Source organism: Ahaetulla prasina, chromosome 2, assembly GCF_028640845.1.
Source record: "Ahaetulla prasina isolate Xishuangbanna chromosome 2, ASM2864084v1, whole genome shotgun sequence".
Classification (NCBI taxonomy): domain Eukaryota; kingdom Metazoa; phylum Chordata; class Lepidosauria; order Squamata; family Colubridae; genus Ahaetulla; species Ahaetulla prasina.
The window spans coordinates 92296586-92312095 of NC_080540.1; the positions used below are offsets into that span (position 1 = coordinate 92296586).

Sequence of the window (15510 nt, forward strand, 5' to 3'; positions counted from 1 at the left end):
GCAGGATAATAACAAATGCAAAAATAGACTCGTTGCTAAATTGTCTTTCTGTTAAAGTCAGTGGTAAAATACGTAAATGTATAATGCATGGGTACACAATTTGCAGTGAGGTTCCATCTGTCCCCTTTCCAACACTTCTGGCACTTTACTTTGCTCTCAAGAAGCAACAAACGTTAAGCGACAGCCAGAGACACGTTATACCCAGGGGTGGGCTGCTGGGGTTCACATGAGTTCGGGAGAACCTCCAGTTAAGATTCCGTGCAGTTTGGAGAACCCCCAAATCCCACTCCTGGCTGGCCCTGACCCACCCACCCTGCCCCTCCCAGGAGTCCCAACGCGGCCTGTTTTGGATGCAGATAAGTGCAGGGCACGCAGAGAGGCTCAGGGAGGGCAAAAAAAGGGCCTACTGGAAGTTCGGGAAGGCCGGAAACAGGCCCATTTCCAGACTGGGAAAACCTCTGGAGCCTGGTGAGGACAAAACGCCCCCCCCAATGGCCATGGTGCAGGATGCCAACTAGGCCATGCCCACCCAGCAACTAGGCAGAGAACCCCTTGCTAAAATTTTTGAAGCCCATCCCTGGCTATACCTTTCCAGAAGATCTAGCAAGAGATACTTTCCAAAAGAAGAGATCTGGCAAGAGATGCTTTGCAAAGGAAAGTATACAAACTCATTAATATTTTGGGGCATGTGCTAAGTTACCCTGTTCAGAGTATGATAATAAACAAGTGTTTCACTGTGATAGGAGTTTTCAGTGCTTGTTCTCTGTATCCTAAGGATTTCTTTTCATCTGCCCTGGATTAGCAATACAGGTAGTCCAGTTTGTTTAGTGACCGTTCAAAGTTACAATAATACTGAAAAAAATGACTTATGATTATTTTTCACGTTTATGACCATTGCAGCATCCCCATGGTCATGTGATTCACATTCGGATGTTTGACAGCTGACTCACATTTATGACAGTTGCACTGTCCCAGGGTCATGTGATCACTTTTTGCAACCTTTGGACAAGCCAAATCAATGGGGAAACCAGATTCATTTAGCAACCATGTTACTAGCTTAACAACTGCAGTGATTCACTTAAGAAATGGGGCAAGAAAAGTCATAAAATGGGGCAAAACTCACTTAACAGATTTGTCACTTAGCAGCATAAACTTTGGGCTCAAATGTGGTTGTAAGTTAAGGACTACCTGTATTTTGTAGACAACTTGGAAAAAAATGGGGAGGGAGAATGCATGGTCCCTATTTCCTTGACATTTTCAAGAGTCTTTAACTGCTATATTATGTCCAGTGATAGTTCCCTTGAAACCTATTTTGGCCAAATACTAAAATAGCCCTACCGACCAGTTTTGTGGAAAAGGCAGGAAGTTTCAATACACACAATATAATTTTGTTTGATTAAAGGGTACCTTTCATTTGGAGGCCAATGCGAGGAAAATTTCTGTTCTCCTCTAGTGTTTCTATTACTATAATGGGTATGTGTGCTGTTTCAAAGGAACTTGTTGAAATGACTTCTAAAAATACTTCGGAAGTGACAATGCATCATGCATAATCACGCACAAATGTATTAAAAATAGAGACTAGGAAAAATACTAAATTGATTTATATCAGCAAAGGCTTGTTGGATTCAAACTAAATCTTTTCAGGCAAACTTTTAGCTGTGTAACATGAACGGTCCAATATTAGGTGTAGCCAAAGAAGCAATGGTTGAAAAATTTCATTTTTGCTAAATCCAATACCAAAAAAATGCTGATTTAAATAAAAAAGGCAGATTAAAGAAAACCCAATGGTTTAATGGAAAAGTGAATTGAGATGTGATTATAAATGACTAAAAAAATTAACCCAGAAGGAAAGTTGAATGATTCACTCATCCCTACCTAATTTCAGGAAATTTATCATCCATGTTAAGATTATTGCACATATGTAAGTTTTCCAGGTATCCTGCAAATGATTTAATTTTAAATTAAGGTCCTCTTTTCTCTCTCTGTGTGTGCTGATATACGTCCCTTTATTTTTTATCTTTCATTCCTTAACCTCTATTTTAGGCACGAATCAGAAAATTTGGGCCCAAGATTTTACAGTTGTTAACAGAATGGACGGAAACCTTTCCTTATGATTTTCAGGAAGAAAAGATGATTGGATGTTTGAAAGACATCATCCACCGGATAGCTCCATGTGATGAGGTGAGGATGATCACAGGTAGGGATATGCTGGGAATTTATATCACCAAGATAAATGGCAGGTAATGGATGGATAGATGGATGGATGGATGGATGGATGGATGCAGGGGTGAAATCCAGCAGATTCTGACAGGTTCTGGAGAACCGGTAGTGGAAATTTTGAGTAGTTCGGAGAACCGGCAAATACCACCTGTGGCTGGCCACAAATGGGGTGGGAATGGAGATTTTGCAATATCCTTCCCCCAGGAGTGGGGAGGGAATGGGGATTTTACAGTATCCTTCCCCTGCCACGCTCACCAAGCCACGTCCCACCAAGCATGCCCACAGAACCAGTAGTAAAAAAAACTGAATTTCACCACTGGATGGATGATGTGATGGGTGGCAATGATGGGGTGTTATTAACTATTAGGAGCCTTTGTGGCGCAGCGGTTAGAGTACAGGTACTGCAAGCTTCTTCTGCTGCCTGCCGGCTGCCTGCAATTTAGCAGTTCAAATCTCACCAGGCTCAAGATTGACTCAGTCTTCCATCCTTCTGAGGTGGATAAAATGAGGACCTAGATTATTGTGGGCAACATGCTGACTCTGTAAACTGCTTAGAGAGTGCTGTAAAGCACTGTAAAGCGGTATATAAGTCTAAGTGCTATTGCTATTAAAAAGTAAAGGTTCCCCTCGCACATACGTGCTAGTCGTTGCCGACTCTAGGGGGCGGTGCTCATCTCCGTTTCAAAGCCGAAGAGCCAGCGCTGTCCGAAGACGTCTTCTTGGCCATGTGGGTGGCATGACTCACTGCTAAAGGTGCATGGAACGCTGTTACCTTCCCACCAAATGTGGTCCCTATTTTTTCTACTTGCATTTTTACGTGCTTTCGAAACTGCTAGGTTGGCAGAAGCTGGGACAAGTAATGGGAGCTCACCCCGTTACACGGCCTCACTAGGGATTTGAACCGCTGAGCTGCCGACCTTTCGATCAAGCTCAACGTCCTAGCCCCTGAACCACCTCTGCTATTGCTATTACCTGTATGCTAAATTGAATAATATTATTCTGAACAGATATTTAGATAGGGACGGTCAGATCTTTATGTCAGGTCCCCAAAAATAAACAGACTGTGATTCTTCCAAGCAGATGTCTTTATTGTTCCTCATCTATAGACAATATCCTGCCAAACTAAAGCAAACTACCACCTCCGTAAATCATATACTATGGGAACTATTAGGAAGGAGTTGTCTTTATATTTCAATATTTGTACTGTATTGTCTCTTGGTCCTCTAGAACAGGGGTCTCCAACCTTGGCAACTTTAAGCCGGGTGGACTTCAACTCCCAGAATTCTGTTAGGTTAGAGAACCCTGCTCTAGAATGCACCCTCTCCCACCTGGGAATCCAGACTACATTCCATCACAGATTTGCATCAGTAAGGAACTGGGCATGAGTACTTAATGAAATGCTTTTCTCCGTCCTTATGACCAGCAGCCTTAATCATATTCAACTAGTTGTATCCTTTTTTTGGCCCAGCTTGTATAATTTTTTTAAATTTATTTTATTTTGTCACAACAGTATACACAAACATCAACATAAAACAACAACACATCATATAAACATATATATAAGCAAAAGTATGCAACAACTATATTAGTTTGATATATTGAAAGGGAACAATAAGACACGAAAGGTAGGCACTTTTGTGCTCTTATGCATGCCCCTTATAGTCCTCTTAGGAATGGGGTGAGGTCAATAGTAGACAGTTTTTGGTTGAAGTTTTTGGGATTTTGAGAAGAGACCACAGAGTCAGGTAGTGCGTTCCAAGCGTTAACAACTCTGTTACAGAAGTCATATTTTCTGCAATCAAGATTGAAGCGGTTAACATGTAAGTTTGAATATATTGTTTGCTCTTGTATTATTGCAACTGAAACTGAAGTAGTCTTTAAAAGGAAGGACATTGCAATAGATGACTCTGTGTGTTAAACACAGGTCTTGAGGGAGTCGGTGGAGTTCTAAGTTTTCTAATCCCAGGATTTCAAGTCTGGTGGTATAAGGTATTTTGTTGTTTTCAGAGGAGTGGAGAACTCTTCTTGTAAAATATTTCTGGATGCGTTCAATTGTATTAATGTCAGAGATGTGGTATGGGTTCCAGACAGGTGAGCTGTATTCAAGAATAGGTCTAGCAAATGTTTTGTACGCTCTGGTTAGTAGTGTAGAGTTTTTGGAAAAGAAGCTGCGTAAAATTAGGTTTACAACTCTTAGAGCCTTTTTTGCTATGTAGTTGCAGTGGGCTTTGGCACTTAGATCATTTGATATGAAAACTCCAAGGTCTTTTACAGGGTGGGGGTCATCTGTAAGGTAATGTCCATCAAGCTTGTACTTAGTATTAGGATTCTTTTTCCCAATATGTAAGACTGAGCATTTGCTGGTTGAGATTTGGAGTTGCCAAGTTTTAGACCAATCGGATACAAAGTCAAGGTCTTTTTGAAGGGTAGAAGAATTGTTGGTGGTGTTAAATAGTTTGACATCGTCAGCAAAGAGAACACAATAACTTGAGATAAGGTCACAGAGATCATTTATGAATAGTATGAAGAGCGTTGGTCCAAGAATGATGCCTTGGGGAATGCCACTTTTGACAGGAACAGGATTTGATAGAGCATTGCCAATTTTGACCACTTGTTGTCTGTTTGACAGGAAAGCTGTTATCCAATTGTGAGCGGTCCTGAAATGCCGTAGGATTTTAGTTTTAGGAGAAGTTTATCATGTACTACTGAGTCAAAAGCTTTGCAGAAGTCTGTGTAGATTGCATCTATTGCTTTGCCTTGATCAAGATTACTAGTTCATATGTTTTTGCAGTGGAGAAGTTGTAAGTTACATGATAATTTTTTTCTGAAACCAAATTGTTTATTAGACAGTAGGTTGTTTGTTTCTAGGTGGAGGGTAATGGATTGGTTGATGATAGATTCCATTACTTTTCAGGTGACGCAGCATAGAGAGATTGGTCTGTAATTTTCAACTAGGCTGGGATCTCCTTTTTTGAAGATAGGGATGATAATAGCAATGTTTTCTACTTTTTTAAATTTAATTTAAAATTTAAATTTAATTTAGGTAATTTATGTATTTCAACAGGCATAAGGCTTGTTCAACTCAGACAGTGTTACTCTGGGTGTTGTACAACATAAATATAACATAACATAACATCAATTACCAAACAATCAATATATAAATAAAAAACTAAATATTGGGGTGAACTGTCCTAATCACTGTTAGAATTGATCCCCAATTGAATCATCTTTTGTATACCTAACAATAGCATTAGGATGCAATGCAATGTGTCTCCTCATCTATTTCTATCACAGTTATTTTCATAGCTGGTTGCTTTCATCTCATCCATCTGGTCCACTTACCTAGTGATTTTCTGACAGCAGGAATGAGATGGAGAAGAGGTATAGAGAGTTACTGCTTTTGAGGTTTGACATTCTTTTATGTTTGACACATGTTGATTCAGAAAGAACAGATAGGAAAGAAGGAACAAAAGAAAACAGTGATGAAAAGGCCCAGCTTTGTATTGCAACTCTTGAATCTCTTCAGTGTAACCATAGGAACATGCATAAAGAAGTGCATTTTCATTGGCTGCGAGCATGATTGTCTAGTTTTGGGGCTGCAGATATGGGTCTAGGATGATTGGCATTGCTAAACAGATTTGGCTGGCATTGATGAGGCCAACATTGGGGAGAGAGGGGAAGAAGGATACTGAGACTTTGATTATTAAGAACTAAATGAGATGGGCTCCTCTGAATCCTTGATAGGACCATTTTTAAAAAACAGAATACACATTGCTGTGTTTTTGCATTTGTTTGTATTATAACCCTGAAAATTGAGCAATTTATACTTCACTCATTGGGTGAATGAAAGCAGAAAGAGAGTGATTAGAATGAAACATATCAAATTTATCTCGTGCCCTTTTCTACATTGGCTTTCACTGACTGCTTTCTATTCCTGCTGTTTTTCTGATGAAAGACAGACAGGGCTTCCTTCTTAAAGTACATTTCACTCTGTTTTTCTTCTCACTTTGCCAGTCTTATGGCAAGGAGGACATTTTTTAATGCTTTCATTTTGGATTCTTTTTTCTGTTATTATATACTCATTATATGCTGTTTCTTGCCCCAATCTATGTAATTATCTGCTTTTCAAGATTTTACCTCTTTCTACCCAACCTTCCTCATCCAATGGCATTTTAGAAGGATCATGAAATACTGACATATATTTTTGGTTTATTTAATTATTGTTTACTCTGCCACCAATAGAGGTGTTGGCATTCAGGTTTATTAAATTCTGATTTCCAATCCTGCTGAGTAAAATAAAAACATGTTAGTTTTCTGCTTTGGGTAAAATGACAGCCTTTGATTTACATCAAAGTAGGAGCTATGGGTGGTGAGCCCCATATGTGAGAGAAGGAACAGGAAATAAAATTTTAACAGCCAGTAGTAGCAACAACAATGGGTACATTTTTAAAATGTAAGTTAGGTTAGCACAGAAGTCTTTTATGACACATATGCACACATATTCATATAAGCACATGCATACACATATTCCTAAAATTTAGTTCCTTAGAAAAACTATTTACCCGGTGGATTTTTTGGGAATCAGGCCAGATAGAGAGGCCAGCCATTAAACAGGATCTGTCAATCTGAACAAAGAAAGGATGCAAGCATAATTATGAGAGTTCAAAGGAAGCAAAATACACATACTGCCAAAGATTTATTTGCTGGGAGTTATTTGGGCAGAAAGAAACCCAGATAAAATAACGCTTATTCCAATGATTTCTTTATGATTAGAATATCTAGCAAAACCAAAACATGGCCATCTCCAGACAATTCACAAAAATTGAACTAAGTATACTGATACAAGGAGATGGAAGAACTCAGTTCTAATAACAAAGACACAGCCAAGGGCCAAGGTCACAAACCACTCAGATTCAATTTCCAAACCAAGGTAAAGCTGGAAAAGTAAACTAAATGGCTTCACACTTGAATGTTGGGCATCTAATCTCCATTTTCAAGGAGAACATCAAGAATCACTTTGAAGTCTTGAACCTTAAGGGAAGCAACTGAGGAGCTGTGGGGTGAATCAAAGTCATGAAAGATAGACTATCAAAGTCTAAAAGTCAGAAGAAAGCAAACTTGATGTCAGTACATATTGGGAAATGCCAGAAAGAGAAGAGAAATTAAAACTAAGAAAGACTAAGTTCTTAGGAAAGAATTTAATAAAGAATTTCAGAGAGCTGTCAGAAGAGTTAAAATAGTATTACAATGTTATCTGTAGAGACAGGGAAACAATCATAGAAAAACAAGGAACATCTCCCAAAAGATCTCTGGATTCAAAAGGATGTTCCAATCTCAAACTGAAGTCTGAGGGTATCAATATACAGATAGTAACTGATTCAAAGAAGATCGAAATATGGAAATGGATTACTGAAATACTGTACAGGAAATATGTCAATATTCTACATACCTTAGTGTTTCCTATTTCCAAAAATCCTTACTACTAAAAGATGATGTTATATTGGCACTCTGGTCATTACCATGTTGAAAGGCTCCATAAAATATATACACAACACAAAAATAGCCACCAAGAGCAGAAACATCTGTCAAGGTTCTAGCAAACCATGCTAGCAAATCCAAGAATGAAGAGCAGCCAACAAATGGAAAGAGTACCTATTTGGTACCTATCAGTACCAAAAAAAAAGACTTAATGGAGGTTGCAAGTACAGTACAACCTACTTATCCTTATGTAAGGGCCTGAAGATGTGGCTTTGCCAGTCAGCTTGGGACACCAGTAGGGGATCAGCTCAATGAAGGTGGTTGATTGAGTAATAACAAATCCCATCTCCCCCCACCCCCATTCCGCCCCCACCCTCCCCCACATGTCTTTGGTTTTATTATTTGTTTTTAATATTTTATGTTTTTGTTTTTATGTAACTGTGAGCAGCCCAGAGTTACCCTATGGTAAAATGGGCAGCTAATAAAATGAATGAATGAATGATAAAATTTCATATATTAGCAAATTCTAATTCTTAGAAATCATCTGATGCTGTTTAGAGCTAGATGTTCTAGCTGACTTTAGAAAAGACAAACATGAGACATAATTTTGATACATGCTGGATCATTGAGATAGCCAAAGAATATCAGACAGAAGTCAACCAGCCTCTACTGCCTTCCCTTCTTTCATTTAGAATAGCAGATATATTTGTGGGTTTTGAGTGTGTCACTTTCCTTGATCAAAATCAGTATTTAATTGGCTTTGGCAGGCCTATGCTTATTTGAACAAAAAAGTGCAGTTCAGAATCAGATGTGCAGAAAAATCCTAGGGTCATTGAATTCATTATCTCTCTTGCTGATAATACCTCACAGCAATATTTTTCCCTGCTCGTGGTCCTATCCATTTCTTGAGGCTCCTTGCAGTGCTTAGAAAGGTATGTAGCATACTAAAAAGGTTCTCTCTCTTTTTTTTGCCAAGAGTTATGTGCTTTGCATTTTGAAAGAAAAGACTTAATTAAAATGTGAATTCCTAAGCCACCTGCTGGGGCTTGCCATCATCTTTAAATGCATTGTTACTTAAGAATGATGTGCTTTGGCTACAGAAAAGAAAAAACAGCATCCATATTTTTTTTTCCTGCTGTGATGAATACTTTTGCCTCATCATTCCGCCCACCCTGTCATTTTCTTCCCCAAACAGCATGGAATTTCTCTTTTTCTGTTTAATAACATTAAATTAATTAGATTATTCTACATGTAGTGCTTTAGCATTTCTGATCTGGATATTAAAAATTTTAAAAATGAAATTAGATTTAATAGGTTACTTTTACAGTAATACCTAACATGAACTATTTTTTTAAAAAAAAGAAAATACTGCAAGTTAAATTTATTTGGCCAATGGGATCGTTCAAGAAAAAAGGACTTTCTTTGTAGAATAAAAGATAAAGCTCACCCTGAAATCAGGTGAACAGGGAACCAACCCTTGTTTAACCCCTGTAGAATATTGCTGATTCAATTCTAACCAATAGATTTTGTAAGCTTGGTTTATATTATAACACTTGTGTGCTTTTTTTTTTATTTGCATTTATATCCCGCCCTTCTCCGAAGACTCAGGGCGGCTTACACTATGTTAGCAATAGTCTTCATTATATTTGTATATTTATATACAAAGTCAACTTATTGCCCCCAACAATCTGGGTCCTCATTTTACCTACCTTATAAAGGATGGAAGGCTGAGTCAACCTTGGGCCTGGTGGGACTAGAACCTGCAGTAATTGCAGGCAGCTGCTGTTAATAACAGACTGCATTAAGACTGCATGCTTCAAGGCCATGCCCTTCTTTTGCCTGTTTGAGTAGCCCAGCAATTGGGTATGTATAGGCATGTAAACAACAGGATGTGTGTATGCCATCCCTATCCCAAGTACGTTCCATATATATCTTCCCTGTCCCCTTCCATGAGCTTTCTCTGTCAGGGATAGGCAACCTGAGTTCCAGAACCAAATTGATCTTGGGGCCCCTTCCCTCAGATTACACCCCAGGATTGCAGTACATTTTTGGACATGTGTACTTATTTGCCATTTTGAGGAATAAAACAGAAGCTGAAGAATTTTTAAAAACATCTTTTTGTCAAGCACTGAGAAAACCAGGAGATTCAGGCAGTTCAAATGAGTATAAAGATTTATTGCAAACTTCAGCTCTCTACAAGAATCCGAGTTACAAACTATCAAGGGAAATTAGTGGGAATTGAGGAAGGCATTGAAGGTGGGCTGGACTTATATCTCTTAGATCTCACACGCAGGGACTCATGACTGATGATGCATTTGACCCCCTCCCTCGGGCTCATTTCCTACAGTTTTGAAAAGCATACTTTACCCTCTAATCCAAAAAATGGGAGAAATTCTATACCCCCTGTGGTTATTAAAGTAGCTTTCAGTCATCCAAAGTTTGGATGTGCTACACATGATCTTTATCAGACTGATCATGTACAAGAACGTGCCAATAGAACATATGTATCCTTCAACATTTGGCACTCAGCAGAGTTGAAGGTGAAGGTCAAAACGTACCCTATACATTAGTATTCAAGCTATCTTTGGTTTTTATTGCTGAACAAGGCCCTTCTCTTCTATGTACTTCTTGTAGAAATTGGTCTCCATTGCAGAGCAATTTCCATCCAGGGGGGATTTGGGGTTTGTGTCAGACTAGATTCTGACACTGCTTCCACCCCTTCTAAAATCTATTTGGCTCCAATCCTCCTGACTTTCAGGAAAGTATTAAAAACTTGGCTTCTTCAACAAGCCCTGGACTAGGGTAATTTGTGAATTCATTTGAATATAATTTTTTTGTGTTACTCCCCATGTATTTTTATAGCATTAAACTTGAATGAGAGTGAGAGTACAAGACAGAGACTTGGAACTATAGGAATCACATTGGAGAACAGACTAATAATTTAAACATTTCATAAAACATTTACCATTCAATGAAGTATTAACATGACTGATTTTTATGGATATTTTAAGGCAATGAAACTGTTGGAGAGAAGTGAACATTAAAACTTGAATACAATAGTCAATTTAATGTAAGCTCTAATACAAATTTAAGTGGCCATCGGCTATAGCTCTGAGGATACCTACTATAGATTAATTAAATGTATAATCATAATACCCCATACTTAACCATTGTCAGTAAGAAAGACATAGCACCAAAGGAGCTAATTCTGGCTCCACAAAAATGAAGCCTTAAGAGTAAATGCATATCGGACCAGAGCAGAGAAGTCAGCAACAGACAGCAAATGCCATCTCTGCAAAGAAGCTGAAGAAACATTGGACCACCCTGTTAGTGGCCATAGACTGTCTACAAAAAAAACATGACAAAGTAGCAACAATAGAACATTGGAATATATGCAAGAAATATTGCTACTTAACAAATAAGATCTATTCCTGAACCACAAAGTAAAAAAAGATAATAGGAAGATGAAGATGCTAAAGTGCTCTGGGACTTTAGAATTCAAACCGACAAGCACCTGCGAAACAACACCCCAGACTTAACTATTGTTAAGAAAGACAACAATGTCTGGAAAGTGGATGTTGCAATCCTTGGAGACAGAATTGAAGAGAAAGAACTGAGAAAAATCACAAAATATAAGAACCTGCAAGAAGAATGGCTGTGGCAAAAAAAAAAAAATATGCAAAGATAGTACCAATAAAAATAGTCCAATTCTAAAGCATCTGAAGCATCACTCGAACACCATTGGCATTGACAAAATCGCCACCAGTCAATTGCAAAAGGTAGCTTGGAACCACTTACATCCCGCAACAATCCCTTTATTATTAAGCAACAACATCTGCCTATCCCAGGTCCTTTGGAAGGACTTGATAGGTGGACAAAAATGCCAAATCCAGTCAAAAAGTTTGGCTGAAAGTGCAGCCCACAACAATAATAATATAACACCCTATAGCAGGGGTGTCAAATTGCATGTGACTCATTCGCGGGCCGGATGAGTTACATGCAGGCTATGCCCACCCCAGCTCCACAAAGGGGAAAAACATCACGAAATGTCACGTGACGGCAACATGACGCCGCGAGTTTGACCCATGCCCTATAGAGTCCAGGGTGGGAAAGTATGGCAGAGTTTTTTCATGGGCCATTTCAGGGGAAGAAATAACTAGAAATAGTTTGTGAACTGACCCTCGTTGCTCAAAACTATGTTAGTTGCCACTCCTACTGGGAGCTTTACTAAAAACAAACTCTTTCTGGGAGCCAGGAGGTTTCATCACATTTCTAGTAGAACATCAAGATTGCTGACCTCATTACCTGTTTCTGGAAGTTGTGATGAGCCATCCACAGTTACCCATTTGCAGCCACCCAGAGCATCAGCAGTTCATTTTCTGCAGAATGCCTGTGGTAGTATTTTCTTGTGTTCTTCTTAGTCATACGGCTAGATGACATAATCTACAGAGATTTTCTCTGTCTGTGACCTGCCTCACTAGTTACATTGACCTGGCTGATGGCTTCTGTATCAGTTGCTCCACAGTGACTCATGTCCACTTTAACAAGAAGGCTCAAAGCATAGCTGTATGAGCCACTGCTTCAGAAGTGAATTTTCTTCTCAGTGCCTTCCTTCCAACACTCAAATCTTGTTAAAATCCTTCAGACGTTTATGGAGAATTCAGGAGATGTAAATGTACACAGGGCAGTATTAAATAAGTTTTCCCTTAAGAGTCCACCCAATGTTTAGTCTTGTCTTTATAGGTCATTTAGAAGCTTCATATGATTCCTTTTCCTTGCAGTTCAGATTTTTCAATCACCTTGTAAATGCTTTGATCAGCCTCATTTCAATGAAATAGCTTTGGGGCAGTAAACCTTTACATAACTGATATGATGGCAATTATTGAATTTTCTTGGCAGACAGATAATAAAACTATAGCTATAGTCAATAATGTATCTTCTCAGATGCCAATTTCTATAAAAGGTTTGTAGTTCTCCATATCTTTAAGGCTGGAGTATAATTCAATAAGTAAACAAATGGCTGATTACATTTTTTACACCCCTATGCACCTTTCAGATATTTTATAATGCAGATCTATAGATTAAAATCAGTTAAAGGACAGATCAAAGACATCCTGCTAAAGAGATGGAATGCATGACGAAATTACTGAAAAAATGTGTCTGTGTATTTCTCAATATGAGGTTGATTTCCAAACCACAAATATTTCATTTGTTTGTTTAGTCTGGGTAGTTATTATCCCCATCCAATATTTTGAAATATTGGGCATACTTACATCTATAATCAACAGCCTATTCAGAACAGAATTGCTGCCCAATTTTGTATTCTGAACTTCAGCACATCTTAAAAACTCATATTGATAGAATTAACTTCAATTAATTTGGGGGCTTTTGTTGTTTTTGCTTCATTGGGAACAACTGCTGTATTAGATTAACTTGGAACATCTCACTAAATAGTGTGTAACCCATACACCTGTGATCTGTTTCATCTTTGTTTTAAAAATAATTTCCTGATAACTGAGAGCAGCTTCAATACCTTGGTGCCATAAGTGTTAGCACAAGTAATTTAAGAGAAGTGTTGTAAATGTTTTGGTCATGTCAGTACAATGCTACATTGAATGAACATCATAAGCGGTATATGGGGTAAAATGATTCAAAATGGCACAGTTGCCAACATTATGGGATGTTTTACATATGTAAGTATTTGTATTTGGAATACTGAGGACTCTGTGTGATGCACATAAATCAGCCATGACAATCTAAATCATTTTTATACCTACCGTCCACTTTTGTTAGTTAGTAGTAAAATTTTCTGTTAGTAGTAAAATATTCTAACCGCCCACTGGTTCCACAGTAATGTGCTGTGTATCGTCATCTGCACTTGCCTCTCACGCATCGTGGATTGGGTTTGGGGCGCCAGCTACCAGCTCTGCTTGTCTGTTAGAGCTGGGTGGTGTGGGGGGAGATGTGCGTGCTATTCTGGGACAAGGCTGTTTTGTTTGTGATCACACTATAGCGCCATTTAGTTTCACTTACATAACATGAACTAAACTTATGCGCGGGCGATACAAATAGTATATTTTCAGAAATTTAAATTGTCACGGAGAATTTTATGAAAACCTAATGAAAATGTTTTTAAACTATGCTATGAATTTTTTTTAAAAAGTCAATTAAATTAAAAAAAAGGAAAGTGCTTCAGTATCGGACAAAACCCCTACCGCCCACCATGAAAGCTGGAACGCTCACTAGTGGGCGGTAGGGACCAGGTTTTTATTTATTTATTTATTTATTGAATTTTTTATACCGCCCTTCTCCCGAAGGACTCAGGGCAGTTTACAGCCAAGATAAAAACGACAACTATATACAAATAAAACAATGAATTAAAAAACTTATTAGACATATGGCCGAATTAAAACATTAAAATAATAAAACCCCATAAAATTTATAAAATTATATCAATATTAAAACTATTAAAATCCTATGCCAGTCCTGCGCGAATAAACAAATAGGTCTTCAGCTCGCGGCGGAAGGTCCGAAGGTCCAGCAGTTGACGAAGTCCAGGGGGAAGTTCGTTCCAAAGGGTGGGAGCCCCCACAGAGAAGGCCCTTCCCCTGGGGGCCGCCAGCCGACATTGCTTGGCGAACGGCACCCTGAGGAATCCCTCTCTATGCGAGCGTACGGGTCGGTGGGAGGCATTCGGTAATAGCAGGTGGTCCCGTAAGTACCCTGGCCCTAAGCCATGGAGCGCTTTAAAGGTAGTCACCAAAACCTTGAAGTGCACCCAAAAGACCACAGGTAGCCAGTGCAGTCTGCGCAGGAGTGGTGTTACATGGGAGCCACGTGCGGCTCCCTCTATCGCCCGCGCAGCTGCATTCTGAACCAACTGGAGCCTCCGGGTGCTCTTCAAGGGGAGCCCCATGTAGAGAGCATTGCAGTAATCCAAGCAAGAGGTAACCAGAGCATGAGTGACCGTGCATAAGGCATCACGGTCAAGGAAGGGGCGCAACTGGCGAAATAGGCGAACCTGGTAAAAAGCTCTCCTGGAGACGGTCGTCAGGTGATCTTTAAAAGACAACCGCCCATTCAGGAGAATGCCCAAGTTGCGCACCCTTTCCACTGGGGCCAGTGATTCACCCCCAGCAGCCAGCCGCGGCTGCAGCTGACTGTACCGGGGTGCCGGCATCCACAGCCACTCCGTCTTGAAGGGATTGAGCTTGAGCCTGTTTCTCCCCATCCAGACCCGTACGGCTTCCAGACACCGGGACAGCACTTTGATAGCTTCGTTGGGGTGGCCTGGGGTGGAAAAGTACAGCTGCGTGTCGTCAGCGTACAGTTGGTACCTCACCCCAAAGCCATTGATGATCTCACCCAGCGGCTTCATATAGATGTTGAGCAGGAGGAGCGAGAGGATCGACCCCTGCAGCACCCCACATGTGAGGGGCCTCGCGGTCGATCTCTGCCCCCCTGCCAACACCGTCTGCGACCGGTCAGAGAGATAGGAGGAGAACCACCTATAAACGGTGCCTCCCACTCCCAAACTCCCTAACCGGTGCAGCAGGATACCATGGTCGATGGTATCAAAAGCCGCTGAGAGATCTAATAGGACCAGGGCAGAGGAATAACCCCTGTCCCTGGCCCTCCAGAGATCATCAACCAACACGACCAAAGCTGTCTCCGTACTGTATCCGGGCCAAAAGCCGGACTGGAACGGGTCTAGATAGAGAGATTCATCCAGGTATTGGGGTAGTCATCCTGGTTGACTACCACTGATTTAAATGATAGTATTTCACTGGCATTTCTTTCATAATATATTCT

At 39.8% G+C, this 15510-nt stretch overlaps 1 protein-coding gene across 3 annotated transcripts in view; it reads left to right on the plus strand.

The window, feature by feature from the left end:
* Positions 1–15510, plus strand: part of RASGEF1C (RasGEF domain family member 1C) — a 99519-nt gene that overhangs the window by 48314 nt on the left and 35695 nt on the right. For all 3 annotated transcript variants that reach the window (XM_058168496.1, XM_058168495.1, XM_058168497.1), the window contains exon 4: positions 2044–2181. In XM_058168496.1, the coding sequence (XP_058024479.1) occupies positions 2044–2181 (138 nt within the window). The remainder of the gene's footprint in view (positions 1–2043; positions 2182–15510) is intronic.